Genomic DNA, 18,084 nt, shown 5'->3' with positions numbered 1-18,084 from the left:
CCCAGTGAAAACATCTGTAAGCATCTGGAAGCTGCTTTAATGTTATACTACTATGACTATAAAATATAACCTCAAAATACTTCAGGCAGGGCATAATAATAGTAACCATGGAAACTTTGCTTGGAGATTTGAGAGGATGGGGTATCTGGTGTGCTCGCTTGCAGGCAGGAGAGCATCTGGGCTGCAGTTCAGGCCTAGGAAGAGAACTGGTAATGGGGAAGGGGGCTTAGTCTTGTGCAGCACTGGCCTGCATCTTACCATCAAATCTGGTTGGTCCATTATGCATCACAGTGTTCTTGTGTGGTGGAAAACTCATATTTTTATAGACAAAGTGACCTTTCTCAACCAAAACATATGGGTTTATTTATTCTGCGGTATTTTAGTTTATATTTTTGTGGGGGTGGGGTGGGGTGGTGGGGGCAGGTTGGTTTTTGTTGTTGATAACCAAGATGACCAATGGACACAAGTGACTGATTAGGGGACAAGAGGAAGGAGGTGCAAGAAGCTGGCAGGCTGGCACAGCTGTCTTGTATAATGCTCTTTTACATCTTACTTGAAATGGGTTTCCACAAAGCCAAAATCTGGATTGATCAAGAAGCTACATACCTAACTGCTCAAAAACAACACAGTAAAATGTGCTAAAATTTTTTGGTGTCCAACTTGAAGCTCTTTGTGGCTGGCTTTGAAAATGTGGCTTCTGGTTCTTTTGTGGCACCTTGGCTTTGACTCTTCAGCTCACAAAGTTTGTGCGTGTGGGAGCAGCATATTTCTAGTGTGTTCATTATGTGGAGTCTAGTCTCCTGTTTTGTTTTTGGTTTTGTTTAACTCTGGCTTAGGAACAATAGACTTTTAACTTTACAGTATCTCCTGTAGTGATGCGTGCTTCAACCTGTGTGGAATGTGGCTTCCCGTACACACGGAGTGACTCATTTTTCACAAACGTTGAGGCAGAGGGCTACATCAGAAAATCTGAAGCATTAAAACCAGTGAATGAACTTCCTTCTAGAATCTACAAATTATGTGCTGGCATGCCTTGTCTGGTCCAGAAGGTGCATAAAAGTCACAGCTCTTTACACAAGATTTGATGGAGACTGCTCAAAATCTGTTTACAAAAGGTCTGATTGCCGTACTGTTTAAGGAAGCTTCAGTGGTCTATGGGGGGCAGGGGGGGAGAACACAGATAAAGTATCTTCCTTGTTTGTCTCCCTCTCCCTACACATGATGATTTCAAATACAAGGATTAAGTCTTTGAAAAGACAAGAAAGCCTGTATAATTCATGTTGAATTTCAGGTGTGCTTTGATCATCATTAAGCTCATGGATGGGACAAATTCCATTTTCTGTTACTGTTCTGAAGAGAGAGTCTGGAAAATTATGACCCTTTATTTTTATACTGTGTATGTCAGTAAGAACTGATACAGATACTCCAGCTCTGGTCATACAACCTTATATGGGATAAGGAAACTAGCTATTTCAACCATGTGAGATTTTTAGGTGATAGTGTCATCTGTTAGCATAATTGTCCTGCCTATTTGGCAATATTTGTACATGAAGCAAGTCTGAGATTAGCTAAGTGTCTTATTTTAGCATTTCTTGCAATAACTTGTTACTAAGGTGGCCTCTTATTTAAGACAGCTGGAACTGATTTTAGAGTTCAAACATTCTTTGATGCCTTGTAGAACTGTAAATAGAAGTGGAAGTAAGATAATGGTCAGAGTATCTGTGCTTGGAGAAAATGCCAGAGTAGAGAGACAAAGTTTGGCTTGGCTGGTTTATGGCACCAGCTGAACAAAAAGAGCTAAGTGCTGGTAGGGTCGGTTTTAGATGCCAACATCCCAGAAGTACAAGAATAGCCTATTGAACGCTTACGGTTACTCTGTGGAACTTTTCTCCCAGGCAGGAAATGTATTTGTTATTAACAAAACTATTCACAATCTTTAGCTTCACTCTTCTGAGACTTTATAGTCTTATTTTGATAGTTTGTCATCTAGGCTTTGAATGAAGTTTGTTCAGGGATTGATGCTTTGAAGCAGAAACTATACAAGAATAGAGTTTATGGGCTTGTCTGCTTGCAATGACTCAGTAACGTCAGAATTCTGTTTTTAAGCAGTTCAGTTCATCTGTGTAGCCTGTCTGACATGTTTCCTCTGTCTTTTCCCAGTTCATTGCTGCGCTATGGTGGAAATCTCTCCCTTCAGAGTGCCATGAGTGTCCGGTTCAACAGCAATGGAACCCAGCTGCTGGCACTGCGTCGGCGCCTTCCCCCTGTCCTCTATGACATCCATTGCCGACTGCCTGTCTTCCAGTTTGACAACCAAGGGTACTTTAACTCATGTACCATGAAGAGTTGCTGTTTTGCGGGTGATCGTGATCAGGTAATAAGCGGGTAATGCTGTCCTGAGTTTACAGAGCTTCTATGAGTGTTTGAAAACACCTTTGTAGAGTTGATTTTTTTTTTTTTTTTTTTCCCCCGATTCAGTTGATAAAACAGGACACAGAATATGTATAGGCTTACTTCAGAACTGTTCTGCAACGTAGGCTCTGGATGAAGAAAAATGAACACCAAAGCATGTGATAAATTTTACCTCTTGATTGATGTGATTTAGTTCTTATTTAGGTGATATTCACAAGAAAAAATACTTGCATAGGCTTTTTAGGTCCATTTAATATGACTTTAGAACCATGACTAAACAATATTATCCCCATGTGATAAGGAAACGTCTTCCTTTCACTTCAATACTGCTTTTGAGAATAGTAGAAACAATCCCAACATTTACATTTTGTTGTGAATTTATAAATTCCTTAGTTCTTATTTCAAGTTATGTTTCTCCTCTACTTACTTTACTGCTGGATCTGATTATAGGTCTTTATTGTTCAGTGTTCTGTAAGTGGTGATGGCAGGGGGTTAGGGAGGAGTAGTTTGTTCCTCTACTGAGGCAGGACTCTGTCGCTAATAGTAATCACCAAAAATAGGTCACACACAAAGTGGCTGTGTATTTCTAGAGCTGATCATTGTCTTTGGACAGCTGTATTTAATAACCACTAATGATATTTAGGGACAAAAGATACATTGTCAAAACACAATACTGCAGAACTAACTAAGATCTGAAAATTTCTTTGCTGTCATCAATAAAAGTCCTGCAGTCAGAATTTGGTCGCTAATTCTGTTGCTGCTGCAGGAGGCAGAGTTGAGCTTCTTTCAGATAACGAGAGGGAAATACATTTGCATCACTGAACTTGAGCAGTGTGATGAATGGGCATGGGAAATCTGTGTGTTGCACGTTGCTTCTGAGTTTTACATAGTTTTTGGCAGAAGGAGAATGAAAATGCAATACTGAACCCATCTTAAAAAATTAGAAGTATTTACTGTAAAGAACGGCAAGCACATATATATAAAAAAAAATGCTGATGATTTAGGGTCCATTTGTTTAGTCAGCCTAAAGATGACACTGTTTTCTCCTTCCGAAGTCAGAGTACAACTGTGTACACTTTGACAAGTAGTTTAGTTTCTTGTCAGTTAGTAAAGATCCAGAAAAAAGCCTTAGTGCCTCTTCTGCTTTTTAAGCTATTTTCTGCTGGGTATAGTGTTATTTGAATGGGTAGAATGTTTGTTTTGTATCAGGTTGGTGCTGTGTTTCAGAAGTCTGTCTTTTTAAAAACCGTGATATTCTTTTGGTTTGATGGACCTTTTGGATGAATAAGTAGCAGCACATAATGCTACTAACAAGTTGGAAATCAGAGCAAAAGGCGCTCTATGGTTTGTACCCACTCTCCAACTAGAATACAAGAAAGATAATGAAGTTGCAGGAAATGCCAACGTGTGGTCCAGCTGCATGTCTGAAGCTGTCCAATAATGCTTAACTTCAGATGACTAAAGGTTGTCAGCGCTATTGACAGTCCTTAGAGACCATCTTTTACTGAGAACCCAATTCTGTTTCCAGGAGTGTCTAGCAAAGGTTACAGCTCAAACCTACTGAAGACAGACAAGCTGAATAATAATAATAACATTTTTTTTAGGTTAGTCCTTCTATACAACTAGTATGCACTTGCTTTTTGGTCAGTTTTATGAGTATGAAATAATGCATACAAGATAATAACAAAAAATCTGTTTCCAATTTAAACTGGTTCCAGTGCTGCTGCACCCCCCCCCCCCCCCCCCGCCTTAATATCGCTGTATTTTGCCTTAAAGAATGTCTTTCATTTGAGATCTATGGGAAGTCCCTACTGAGCTTCATAGAATTCCTTGCTTGTACTTCCTTGTAGGATCAAAACTTTGTGAGTTGAAGTTTTTTGTGCAGGGGTCATTTGAAGGGATCTAGGGATAAGAAAGTTGTGCTCAAATTATGAGTGTCATTTGTGGTAGGAAGGATTCTTCAGAGTTTTTCTCTTGTTGCACCTCAGATTTTCTGTCTTCAGCTTTTCTTTTCATCTTTATTAAACTGATAATTCAATCTTTTTCTTCTCCTTTTAAGCTGTCTTAAATAGTTAGGTTTAAATACTTCATACAGAGTCCCTAGTAGTTTAAAAATGTGACTCTCCTGTGTTCAAAAAGCATTATGTGCTGTCTGCACAGTTTGTTCATCTGATAAAGTTGCATTTCAATCCCCTGTTTTAACCCTAACAAGAAAAGGCATATCGTTAACTCATGAGTGCTTAGGTTGCTGTTGGATTGAAAAAATAAGTGAATAAGGGGGAAGCTTTTCTTTTCAGCAAGATGCAAGACCTTTAACTAATTCAACTTCCTAACCTGGCAGAAGTATTTACTTTTTCTTGATTAATGACTTATATTGACACTCAGAAGGCTCTGCCAAGCATTTAAATGTGATACAAGAGACTGGAGGCTGGATGAGAGGTGGCCTTTTAGCGCTGTGAGGCTCAGCCCCTCTCAGAGCTGCAGCCTTTGCTAATCTTTCCGTGAAGTTTGTACATGGAGAATGGTTTACTCATAGGAAGTTTCTCCATGAATCATGACCATCAGGGTTTAAACCCACCCCTTGCAGCTGTTAGTATCTTAGTACTTGCTTTGGAATTTTGTTGCCACATGAGTATCTACAGAGAGGTAAATCAACCCATGTTCCATATGGAGATTTTGGATTCTAGCATGGCAAAAATGAACATTCTTAGCTGCAAGCACACAATCTACAAGTTTTCTTAGACATCACAGTTAAGTATTAAATTTCTTAAAGTTCCCGTAATAATCAGATGTGTTATTCTTACTTTGACAAGTTGTGTGTGCATGTGATCCCATTAAATATACAGTTAAATAATTACAATTTCTTTGCACAAACGAAACACAGACTACTAGCTGGGGAACATTGATCGATTTGTCTCTTTGGTGACAGTTGGACTCTGTGTGCCAAACTTAGCTCAGCATTCCCATTAGTCCCCACAGATTGTTGGGATTCAACAGGATCCAACCATCCTGGCTTGTCATGCAGGAGGGGAGCCTGCAACCAGCAGGTGTGCAGTGATCTGCATACCATCTGCATACCACCTCCTTGGACTGAAGCACCTGTGATACAAGTAGATTGAAACCTCTTCACAATGAAATACCATTAATGCTTTTGCTCCTTAAAGCATTAAAGATTCACCTCTTAATCCCAGTGACTTTTTTATTATTATTATTTTCTTTTTAATTTAAAATAACACAGTCCAAAGCGCTTTAAATGGCTTTGAGTTCTTGTAGGTATTTTGTGGGGAGAACATTGCAGCTCAAGCAGGGTGACAGAGGTCTTGGAGGATGAACAGCTTTGCTTCTTTTTGTGTCCTTGCAAACTGCTTTCCTCCAAAAGTGTTATTGCCCTTGTCCTGTGAGCTCGATTTGGAAATCAGCAAACTGTATATGCAAAAACTTTTCCTAGAAATGCTCCAGTCTTGTTTATTTCAACTACTGAAGCCTGAGAGGCAGTGTGTAGCTGGCGCTTTGTTTGCACCCGTTTTTAATTGCCTTCTCTCAGAACTGTCTTTTGTCCGTGTCATGAGTGTAATGACCTCATTCGCATGCTACCAATCTTTCCTTTCTTTGTGGGAGATCTCTGATGTTCACAGCTAAATGAGTTCAAAATTGTATGCTGTGGGCATTATCTAGGAGCTCACTCGAGCCATACAGCTGCGGGAGGAAGGAAGAATAAGATAGGCTAGATGGACCAAGCATGACCCCCAGCTGCCCACTGTGTTTGCTACAGAGACTTAGATGGGAGCAGAATCCGTCCATCCTTCAGGTACAGGCATCCAGGCCTAGATGCTTAAATACAGTTTATTTCTGCACCTGTCTCCCACGGATTTTACCCTAGTGTTCATTTTCATGCTCATTTTACGAGGAAGTCTACAACTTCCTCGTAAGGGGGTGTCGAGAGACAGGAGACCTTTTCTCCATTAACACCAGTGACAGGACCCGCGGGAACGGGGTTAAGCTGAGGCAGGGGAAATTTAGGCTGGACGTCAGGAGGGGGTTCTTCACAGAGAGGGTGGTTGCACACTGGAACAGGCTCCCCAGGGAAGTGGTCACTGCACCGAGCCTGTCTGAATTTAAGAAGAGATTGGACTGTGCACTTAGTCACATGGTCTGAACTTTTGGGTAGACCTGTGCGGTGTCAAGAGTTGGACTTGATGATCCTTAAGGGTCCCTTCCAACTCAGGATATTCTATGATTCTATGATACCAACGAAGTGTGGGAGAATCTCAAGTTGCATCAGGAGGACTGAGGGGAGTTTCCTTTCTTCTGGTCAGCCTTAGGATTTGAGAAATGTTGAGATGCTAACGATTTTTAGTTGATGTACGAGTATGGCAAATATCTTCTTGGATCTGAGGATATAGGAAGAATTAGAGTGCTTCAGGTACCCAAATGTGTTTTTAAGTGTAGGTTATAGTGATGGACAGGAGAAAGAAGAGGAGGGGGGGGGGGGGGAAACAAGACACACCAAACTCAAAAACGCTTCCACACTAAAAGTAGACCAAAAACTATTCTTGCTCAAGCACTGTTGCCTTTGTCACAGTGATGAGAGGTATCATTTCATTGATTTATTTATTTTTTTCCCCACTCTGTAGATAATGTGGGGTTCTACAGCACTTGTAGCTGTGAAAACCGCTGCTTGTTGCCTGCTTTAGAAAAGATGGGGGTGGGGAGAAATAACTTGTACCCTGTGAATCAAACAAAAAGTGTCTTGACTCTGGCATGCCCTCAGACATTACATCACCACTCAGCCTTTTCTGTTGACATTACACTGGTATAGGAGAGTTTCAGGAATGCACCACTCACGGTACTTCAGACTGCTCCAACTCCCTATAAAGTTACAGCCTTCATTATGTTGAAGTCTGTGTACTAAATAGCCCTGGGTAGGGACAACCCAGGTTTTAACAGCACGGAATTACTGCGTGAACGTAACCCTTCTGCAGGAACAGGGTTAGTTGTGCAGGTGCCAGAGGTCTTATATGGTTGTGCATTGCCCTTCTAAACAAATACAACTTTTCTTCTGTGTTCTTTGTTGTCATCTAAGGACTGTTTATCTCAGGAAATTGTACTTATCAATGTCTAGCTTTAAAAAAGAAAAAGCAAAAAGAGAAAGAGAAGTCTTTTTATTAAAGTACATTTTGTGTTTCCAGTGCATAGAAGGCTTCTTAATGACTAGTAGCTTACTGCTGTCATTACTACTTAATACATGAAAAGCAGTCAGTCTGCAAATACTTTGTAGTGCTCACATAAAGGAAAACGAGTGTCTTACTCTGTCTTAAGTTGGCATCCTTCAAGAAGGATTGATGAGGCTGTATTTTGTCTTTATCTAAATGGCAGATTAAGTCCCAGATACATGCGTACATTACATACATATAAAATAACACATGAGCAATGCATCTGGCTATGGGCTGCTTTGTTTATTTATTCCCCATTGCTTTTGGTAATTGACATATGGGAGGCTTGTACTAAAAATGGCTCTTCAGAGCCTGGGTCTTGGCAGAAGGGGCTGGGAGTTTCCTCTAACCCTTATGGTTCTGATCGCCCCTTCCCCTGTTCCCTGGGGCATCCTGCCAGCCCTGTTTCCTCTCTCCCTTCTCTGCTGAATTCCTGTAAGCCCCTGGTGGAGGTTTTTAGACCTCTGGATAGTAATGGATAAACCCAAATGGACCTGTACTGAAGCTGAATTTTGGAGCCCTGACTCAGAAGACTTTGAAGCCTGCAGGTTTTGTGTTCCTTGTAGGTGTATCACAGGAGACCTGCAGTTTAGTCGCATCACTTGCAGGACAGGGGAAAGGGAAGGGAGAGCACGCAGTACGCTGCTAAACAAGCCAAGGGGGCTGTACTGACAGCTGTACTACAAATTCTGAATAATCCTGACTAACACAATATTTGATTTTAGTGTATCTTTGACAAGGTAACAGCTGAAGAAATCAAAACAGAGCAGTTGGGCTACATGCAGTTTCAGCCATGTGTGGAAGAGTCCCCTCAGTACATTCAGATAATGTTGTTGCTTTCTTTGGAACATAATAGGAACATTATGGAACATATTTTCCCTGCCATAGAAATCCACAGTAAGAGTTCCTAAGTTGCTTTATTGTTCATGAATAAAATTACTGTTATGGCCCCTGTGCATAGCAAAAAGGCAGCTGTAAAAGGGTGATGGATTGTTCCCGATGATGCTTCTGTAAGCATTTAGGACTGCCCCACACAGAGTTGGCTGCTTGTAAGATTAAGGATTTAGGGAATGGGAATACAGAGCTTTGGCTTTGAACTTTATGTACTAGCAGCGAGTTGTGTTTCTCCAGTCTGCTGTGTCATGGCTTTTCTTTTTCCAGTTCATGAGATAGGCATGCTTTGTGCTGAGGAGCAAAGTTACTGTTGGAAAAAGCCTTTGGAGGTACCTTCCTGGTTCCTAGGCCAAGATGGAAATCTCTTAAGCTCTTGTTTGTGCCAGTTTGAACCCTCTTGAAAAACAGTCTCAAATGCTGCAGGCTGCAAACTGCTTTCCTTGCTTGTATGAAAAAAGGTGGCTGTTTTCAAAGGAAAGGTTTCGTAATGCCACAGTGCTATGAGAACTAGTTGTAGGTTAGTCTCATTATGTCAGACTGCACAACAGATATGATTCAAGCCATAGGGTTTATTACAGAGAAGATAAAAGAACATACAGGGATCCTTTTTAGTAGATAAATGATTTTCAGAACCATAAACTTTCCAAAACGTGTTTCAGTAAATTTTCCTAGTTATTTCTCTTCCTACTTTGTGTCTAGTTATTGAAAGACACAAACAAGAGATGAATAGCCTGCACAGGTGACTGTTCTTTGTTACCCCACCCTACCCCTTGGTTACCTAGCTTGGAGGGAGGAATTTCTTAGCTGACAACAGTGACAGCTTCTAAAACAAGAGTCAGCTGCTCTGACAGAGGTTGTACTCTGAGGGGACAAACAAGGCAGTATGGCATCAAGAGGGGAGGCCCTGTATGTTACTTGGGCCCTGCTGGCACTCGCCTGAACCCTGTGCAACCTGGCTGAAATAGCTGAAGCAGAGGAAATGAATTGGATGAGTGATGGTGATTTATGATGGGTTTTTAGTGTTCGAGCTAATGAACCAGGCCACTACTGTGCCATGAGCACTGATGTTGGCACAAGGGGTGTAAGTGGAAGTATACCCAGCAAAGAGGCCAGCAGATGATCATTAGAGCAGATTTTGAAGTTGTACTCAGTAGGAATTCTATATTGAAAGCCTAGATTCATCAGCATACAGAACCAGATTGACAGAAAGATCAGGACTTGCAAAGAGATGCAATATTAAGCCCAACTGATGGTTTGCTTCTTGACTGCTAAAGGAAAGGACTATATATCTGCTTTGTGGGAGATGCTTTTTTCCTTATTCCTCTGGAACTGCGCTTCTCAGACTGTTACCTTGCTGCTTTGTGTGTGTGCTTCTTGTTGCTCCTTGAATAGGAAGACGTGTTTTCCTCCTCCATAGAATATTAGAGCTTCAAGATGATCAAGTCCAACCATCAACTGTATGCATCCTTAACTCGTTTTCCTCCTGGTTAGTGGGTATTCTAACAATAGAAAGATGACTTGAAAATAAATGTGGGCTTTCTACTTGCAGAAAAGTGCAGACTTGACACTAAATTCTGTTCAAATTGTAAACTAAACATCAGTCATTTAAAAGAAAAATTCAGGGGTTTTTGAGATGCCAATACTGGACTACACACCTTTCTTATAAATGAGACTCCTGTGGCTAGGATGTAGCTGTAAGAAAAGGAATTGGTTGTCTTTTGTCAAATATGGTTCTCACTATACATTACATAATTAGCATGAAAAATATTTATGGTTGAGATTTTATATACACACATGTATATGTATGTATGAGGTGACCTTTTGAACGTTTTGGTTTTAAATGTTTGTAGTTTGCTTTCTCATCCCCTTTGAAATAGTTTCACAGAGGTAGATCATGGTGATCTCAGTGGCATTTTGTTTGGTTCAAGGATGACTTCCCATTTGGGCTTCCTGTTGTTCAGTGGGGGTTGATTTTGGCACTGCCTTTCTCTCAAAGATGACACCCTGTAAGTAGCCACTGATTGATTTTTTAAAAAAAAGTAAATCTGGACAGTTCAAAGTTATTGAGCCCTCAGGTCTTTTGTCAAATTTGAAATTGTCTGCTAAGCTTAAAAGTTCTTAAAGTCGGAGTGGTGCCACAAAGAACAAAATAGCATACACCTGGTTGCCTTAGGAGACCTTTCGCCCTTGGAAAAAATACTCAGTTCTTATATTCTTCATGTAAGTGGTTTCCTTCCCCAAAGTGCTGATTGCTATGAATTTTAATCTCTTGGACAAGTAGTGTTTTTCCAATTCCCCAGCAAACTGTGGTTTGTTCAGTGCATACCTCACCACAGAGATGTCCAAGGTATCTTTTCTCTTACACTCAAGAGCAGTTAGGACTTCAGCCTAGCAGACTGCCACCAATCCAGAACCTTTATGCGTTGTCACTAGGAGAAAAACAAAAGCCTACACCCCAACCACAAATTATATTACAGGCAACATTCGGAGGACCGTACTTCCTGCTGCTTACAGGGGCTCTGCAGAACTCCATCACATTTGGGTGCCTCTGTGCTTCCTTCCCCAGTGTGTAGATTTTGAGCTACTTCAAGATGCTAAAGAACGCCTCACTGAAAGCCTGAGGAAAATTCTGTCTAATCTGATCTTTCGTGCCCCAAGTTTTGTTGTCCCCTTTAAGGAAGGGAAAAGCATACTCCCATTCCCTAGTGAGTGGAAATTGAGATTTAAGAAGTTTAGTCTCTTTTGGAGCTGACTTGGTAAGGCTGTAAGCAGCGGCATGGAATTTGAGTCTGTCTGACTCCTTGCTGTCTGTAGGGTGAGTGACCCTAATTTGGGCATCAGTGGGCATGTTCATGGCTTCTTCAGGTTGGCACTTTTCAAATGGTCACCATCTCCATACTCATAATCATGGTCTCGTTCTTCTATATATAATTATATGGCAATAGTGTGTCTTTTGTGCTTCTAAGACAAGTTTTGTTATTTATGTTCTTCTTATTCATCCTTACGTTAGTAGGGCCGTTCAAAAGATCCACTCATATTTTGGGGAAAAAAATTATCTGTGTCTGCTGGTTCCTTGTCTAGGGCCAAAAGCTTGAAAATACCTTTCATCTAGGTCATTAAATAGTGGGATTTTATGGAAACAGAAAATGTGGATGTTAACAAAACAATAGTATAAGGTCTGATTTAGATACAATTTTATTGAAATAGTCCATATTCAGTAGTACCTGAGAAAATACAGCCTGTGGGATTTTGAAAGCTTTGAAACCAGCCGTTGTAAGTATAAAAATAAATTCTCCCGAGTGGTATTGCAAAATGCAATGCTAATGCTACTGTTACAAGACTATAGCAGCAACAGATTAGATCTTCATTTATTTATATCAACTGTTCTAATCTCCTTGGGGAGGGAGAAAACGAGAAGAGTTGCAGGGAGTGAGTGGAGATCGCTAGTCTGAAGTAGCGCTGCCAGATTCCTGATGATAGTTCATGTTAATCATTTCATGCATACTTGAAGTTCAGACTTTCTCCAGCAGCAGACTCTAACCACGCCTGAGAGTTTTCTTCCTTCTAAGGCAAACTACTGAATCAGCAGCTGGTAGTCATCTGGAAGGCTTTTCCTGTCATTGTTACTAACAGCTAGATGTAGAAGCTAATTCTTCCCTTCTTAAAAAATAAATATTAATTATTAGCAACTGCTTTTCTCTATAACCTCATGTTCTTGTGAATATGCTGAATGTTGATTTCTGAAGCCCTAGTCAGATACAGCAGCAAAAAATGCAGACAATGAAACAGGTGGTTTTAATATTGGTCTCTGCCCCCAGACATCTGAGCATCTGTACTTTTTGCTCAGCATCTGCTCTGATGCAGGACTCAGCACTACACCAGTTCTCTGTATTATGTTCTGCTTACAACCTCTCTTTGGAGGGGAGGGTGAAAAGGAGGGAGAGGGCACCCTGTCTTAGCATTTACTTGTTTTTGTAAACACACATGGTTTTGCCTCTTACTAGCTTGCCTCTGTGATTTGATTATCCGGGCTTTTGTTCTTGAAGGAGTTAGCAGAAGGTGCTCTGCTAGGAATTACTCCTTGCGCATCCCCTCAGGACCAAAAACTCTTGGACATAATTAAAGTGGAGTCTAAACATATGCAGCATAATGTTCTTTCATCTACTGTACTCCAAACTCCTTTTCTTTCCTTTCTCTCCTTCCTTTTAAAAAGTCTATTCCCTCAGGATTTCAGCCTTATTAACAAGGGCTTGGTGCACTTCATAGCAATTATTTCTTTGAATTCTCTAGTAGTATGGACTGACTTTTGCAATTTCTCAGTCGTTATCCTGCAGCTGTCAAGTAGTATGGAAAAGTATCAGCTTATTGTTATGCTAATAACAACTACATGAAAGAAAATTTTTCACAAGCGATCGTGTAAATGTCCCAGTACCATCAGTCCAGCTGTGATCTCCAGAGGCTTTGGGTTCCCATTGCCTTGTGCAGACACTACCAGTTGGAATTGTCAAGTGTCAAATTGCCAGATGTCACAGTGCAGTTCTGGCTTCAGCAGCTTGGGTGTCTGCTCTTGAAGCTTCAGCTGGCACGTTGTTCTTCAAGTAGCAGAAGTCATGAAGTTGTGCTTCTGGCTGCTTCTCGGTCTCTAGCTGAAAAGCCGTGTTGTACTTCTCAGTTCCCTACTGTCACCTGATCTCACAGCAAAAAGGCAAAAGGAATGGGAAAAAGGCAAAGGCCATAGGAATTCAGTTCTGTATTGTGAAAACAGCAGGAAAACATGTATCCCAGAGGTGTCCTTAACAGGGAAGAAAAATGTAAAACCATGGCAGCTGCTACTGTGGTGGCAGTAGAATGGTGAAGATTCCAAATTGTTGGGTATTTTGGAGAATATGGTATGTTTCTAAGGATTACTAGCAAGAGCTAATTATTGGAATAAATCTTGAATATATATAAGAACTTCAGCCTGTAGTTTAAAACATCCAATTTATATCTATCAGTTTCTGGCCATTATTGATGGCTATCTTGGTTTCAAGGTTAGACACACAGCTACTTCTTCACAACATCAGCTCAAATCCTGAGCTTTGTTCTGTGATTAGACATGAATTGCATTGTAGGTGCTGCATTTGTACTTACTGCCTCGAGAATGGTTTGGCCATATTTATTTGATTGTTGCAAATGTCACCTTCTTCTGGCTTAATAACTAGCTGAAGGTTGTTGTGATGCTTTTAAGTAGATAGTTGAGTCTCTCTGTCCTTGGGGAGAGAAAAAAAAACACAACACTCCACCAAGACAATTCTTTCCTTTTTCTTTCTTCAGCAGTCACAGAATCAGAAAAGAGCTCTGGAAGTCACCTGTCCAAAGCAGTTTCTTAGAGCAGGCATCGTCAAAGTCAGATCAGCTTGATTAGGGAGCCTTAGTTAAATTTTGGATTTGCAAGGGTGGAGGTTCCCCTGTCTTTCTGGGCTGAGTTGCAGTGTTTGTCATGCTCCTGAACACGTTGTTCCGTTGTGCTCAGCTGGAATTTCCCTTGCTGTGACTTGTGACCATTGCTTCCTGAGCATTCACCGCATGCCTCTGAGAAGTGTCTGTCCCTGCCTGCTCTGGGATCCTTTGGGCAGCGGAAGACTATTGGGGTCTGCTCTGGCCCTTCACTTTCTTTTCTTCTGGCTAAGTAAGGCCAGTTCCCTTAGCTTTTCCTTGCAGGTCACGTGCCTTCATAGCTTCAGTGGCCCTCCTCCGCTCTCTGTCCAATTTATTAGGGTTACTCTTATATTGGGGGATCCAACCTGACACCGTACTCCAGGTGTGGCCTCACAAGGGCCAGGTGAGGGGAATAATCATTTGTCTTGACCCTCTGGTTGCATTCAAGATAATGCAGTCAAATTGTCATTAGTCTGCATCGCTGCAAGGACACACCGATTTTCCCTTTCTCCAAAGTCAGACTCAATCAGGAGCATTTGAAGGTAGTGTGTTCCTCTTCAGTTGACAAAGATATGTCAGATTTCCTAGACAACTGGACATTGAGTCTTATAGAACATACAGCATTTTCAGCTGCAGATCAGTTTTGAAGCTGATTTGAAGAGCCTCAGAGATGCTTAGTTCCCTGCATATACATAATGTAATTTTTCTGTGTTCTTTGTCTGGTGCAGGATACCCGAAATCTGTCACTTCTGAGCCTGACATTGGTAGGCTTGTTTGATTTCATACATGAAGTGGTAAATTGCTCTCATGTTAAAGTAGTTGGTGGAACTTTTTTTTTTATGTATTGTGGTCATAAATTCAAGATACTGAGCTTTATAGATGTTTTAGAAGTCTTTTTTTCTTTTCTCTCCATGTCATAGACAAACCAGTTTTTGCTTCAACTGCACACTCTGGTAATGAATGTCAACTGGCAACGTTTTCATAACTTTAAGCATGAGCTTTTTTTTTCTTTTTTCTTTTTTCTTTTTTTTTTTTTTTCCTATGGAGCATTTTGTGTGTAACAAAACACATGAGAGCTGCTTTCTTTCTGGTTGCTGGGAGGCTGCTTATGAGAGCCCTGATTTGTGTAGATCTGGCACCGTGGCTCAGCCTGCTGTGGGCTAACGTTTATAAGCAGTGAGATGAAAGGGAAGCACGTATTCCTGGCAGGTCAGTTTGGCAGAGGTAAGCTGCCTAAGTGCTTGAACACGTTGACTTGTAGAAATTGCTTTCTGGCTTGGAAAGGAAGGGTCTATGAGTGATGCAGAACTAGCGCACACAAGTTTGTAATGGAACTGGTGTTTGATCAATGCTTCTTACCTGTCAGAAAATGTGCAGAGTTGCATTCATAAATGCTTACTCACATCCTACATCCTTAAAAAGAAGAGAAAGAAGAATGGTTGGATTGTGATAGTTGGACGCCAGACAAGGGACTTCAGTGGTTGGTAATTGCAATTTCTGTGGCTGGAAACATCTAAACTCTGCAGGAATGCAATTAGCATTGCAAACAGAATATATGTAAATTTATAGCAGCTTCTCCATGTTGGTATATATTTTTTGTTTATTTGCTTCTCAGTCCTGTGTAATTCCAGGACTTACCTCCTCACTGCTTGATGTTACTTTGCCTGATGAGATTATATATCCTTGGAGAGTGAAAGACAAACCAAATTGTATTTGAGCCAAACAAAACAGAATTTTCTCCTATCAAAGGATGAAAATAGAAACAGACTTGCTCTGTTTATTTCTTTTTCTCCCCTTCCTCTCTCCAAATAATTATAATAATAAAATAATTAAAAACCAGCTTATTGATTGCATTGATTAAGCAGAACCCGTAAGTCTGCTGAGGATGGTAGATGTAAACTGTCTGCACCAATATAACTGGAATTGGTATCTGCCAGTGTTTCCATTATGTGTCTTCTCATCTTGTAATTAGGGATTTACAGTTTATTGGATAAGAGATATTTGAAAACAAGGCACAATTTATAGCCTCTCTTAACTGAGGGGCATAAGCTTTTTACCATGTCAGATGTCACTTGTCATTCCAGTGCGTGTTTGTAGTTTATGAAGTAGGGCTACTTCAGATTGCATTATTGCCTACATTTATACGCCATAAAGCTTGCTTGTTCTTCATGTACTGTTGTAAAAGGGCAGCTGTCCATCTCTTCGGAGTAGCTGTAACCAGGAGAAAAATAAACAGTATGATTCACATGTGGTTTTTGAACAGTTTGAGACTTGATGACAGTGTTTAGCTTTGGTTTTGTTCAGTACTGAAGATTATTGTCATCGTTGACTGACCTGTGATGGTCTTCAGCAGACTGCGGTGAGCAATACATGTGCTTATGTGTAATGAAAGTGCTAGCTCTCTGCTTTAGGTATGTGTTTGAAGAAGTTTTCCTCAGTAGTTCAGGAGGAGAGAAAAAAGGCTGAGTGGCAGACATTAAAAAACAGACGAGTTGCAGGCTGCAAGATCCATTTTTGCTCTAGACCCTTAGGTGTTAAAGCCAGCCATAATCTATAGCCTTATTTAACAAGGAATGCATGTACTTTGGGCAGTAGGCATTAGATACACGAAGCATGCTTTTGAACTTTGGTCCATTTATAAGCATGCAGCATTTTTCTGCCGGTACCTCATCCCTGTTTAAGGATAAGTTGATCAGTGTGGTGCAAAGAATGAGGAAAGCTATCTCATTTTCTTTTCTTTTTATGTTTGGAGAAACTAGACCAACAATCAAATGACGTAATTCAGGTGATACCTTGTGGTAAACTGCTTTTATTTTTATTTTTAACAGTACATTCTTTCGGGCTCTGATGACTTCAATTTGTATATGTGGAGGATTCCTCCGGATCCAGAAGCAGGTAAGTTCTGTTGTTTTGGAATTTGGGGGTTTAGGGTAGAGAATGCCTTACAAATATTAGCCTGTTTTTTGAAAAAATGCTATTTTCACTCAGCCACTGAATCCAGAATTGTTCTGATGAAAGCTGGATGGGGAGGGTTTACAGGTACATAATGCAGTCTCTGGATAGCAATGGACAATGCTATTTGAATCTGTGATCATAGTGGTTTTCTTTGTTTCTTTTCTCTTATAATGATCATTTAAATCATCTGGATGAACTGACAAAGAGAAAGAGCTGTGGCTGGAGGCAGGGTTTGCCTTTCCTCCTTTGCTTGGTAGACAAGAGTCTACCAATTCTGCTGCTTCTAAGTTGATCAGAGTTCACTGAAGTACTCAGGATCTGTTACTAAGAAACTTCATCCCATAAAGAAGCTTGCAGCATAAAGTGATTCTGGCCTGTTTTATACAGCGCCACCCTCCTTTTCCTTTCCTCCTGCCCCAAAACCCTCCCGCTGAATTCTGACACAGAGCAGGTATGCTCTTGGCCGTTCTGGGTGGAGGAGCACTGTAGCTGGTAGAAATGATGACCACTTACGACTATTTTGACCTTTCCCCAAACTGAGGCAGACACAGTAAGCAAGTAGCAGCAGTAACCCAAATCTGCATAGAAGAGCAGGAGTGGGGGTGTTAAAGAAAAGCAGCAGTGTGGAATATAGCAATGGCATTGCAAATGCTACACGGTTGGTGCCTGATTTGATATTGTCTGGTATTGTGAGGGTTTGGCAATACAACATCATCCATTACTATCCCTAGACCTTATAACATCAGCATCTCTTTTCTGTGGAAGCAATTCAAAGTGCTCTTTCAGAGTGGTGCTGAATCCTTGTTGAAAGACTTAAGACTCCAGGAAAATCCACTACCATTTTGGTTTTTAATGGCTCTCACAGTTTAAACTCTACATTGTAGTGGTATTAAGCACAACCAAGAGTCATGGTCTCAGGTCCTCTAGCAATATCGAGAGAAAATTACAGTCTGCTTTGGAGGTGAAGTGAAAAGATTTTGTTTTGCTTTGAAAGGCCATTAATCACCACTGTGTAATCCACAGCTAAGAGGATGACTAACCTCTAAAAGGTTTGTTTAATGCCAGAGTTTTGAGGAAAATGTCCTTCTAATCTTGGATTGGTTATTTAATGAACATTTAGTGTTGCATTCCAGAAGTCCTGAAGATGGCCCTGTTAAAAAATATCAGTACCTTAGCCTTCTGTCTTTTCTTT

The 18,084-nt window shown here is 40.7% G+C and overlaps 1 protein-coding gene across 2 annotated transcripts in view; it reads left to right on the top strand.

The window, feature by feature from the left end:
* The window catches only part of DCAF5 (DDB1 and CUL4 associated factor 5), a 68,983-nt gene that overhangs the window by 34,019 nt on the left and 16,880 nt on the right, over positions 1 to 18,084 (top strand). For both annotated transcript variants that reach the window (XM_035327880.1, XM_035327881.1), the window contains exons 6-7: positions 2,161 to 2,374; positions 16,766 to 16,832. In XM_035327880.1, coding sequence (XP_035183771.1) covers positions 2,161 to 2,374; positions 16,766 to 16,832 — 281 coding nt within the window. The remainder of the gene's footprint in view (positions 1 to 2,160; positions 2,375 to 16,765; positions 16,833 to 18,084) is intronic.

This window comes from Oxyura jamaicensis, chromosome 5, assembly GCF_011077185.1.
Source record: "Oxyura jamaicensis isolate SHBP4307 breed ruddy duck chromosome 5, BPBGC_Ojam_1.0, whole genome shotgun sequence".
In the NCBI taxonomy this organism is placed as follows: domain Eukaryota; kingdom Metazoa; phylum Chordata; class Aves; order Anseriformes; family Anatidae; genus Oxyura; species Oxyura jamaicensis.
The sequence above is the reverse complement of the archived record's forward strand: the minus strand, read 5'-3'. Positions and strand labels throughout refer to the sequence as shown.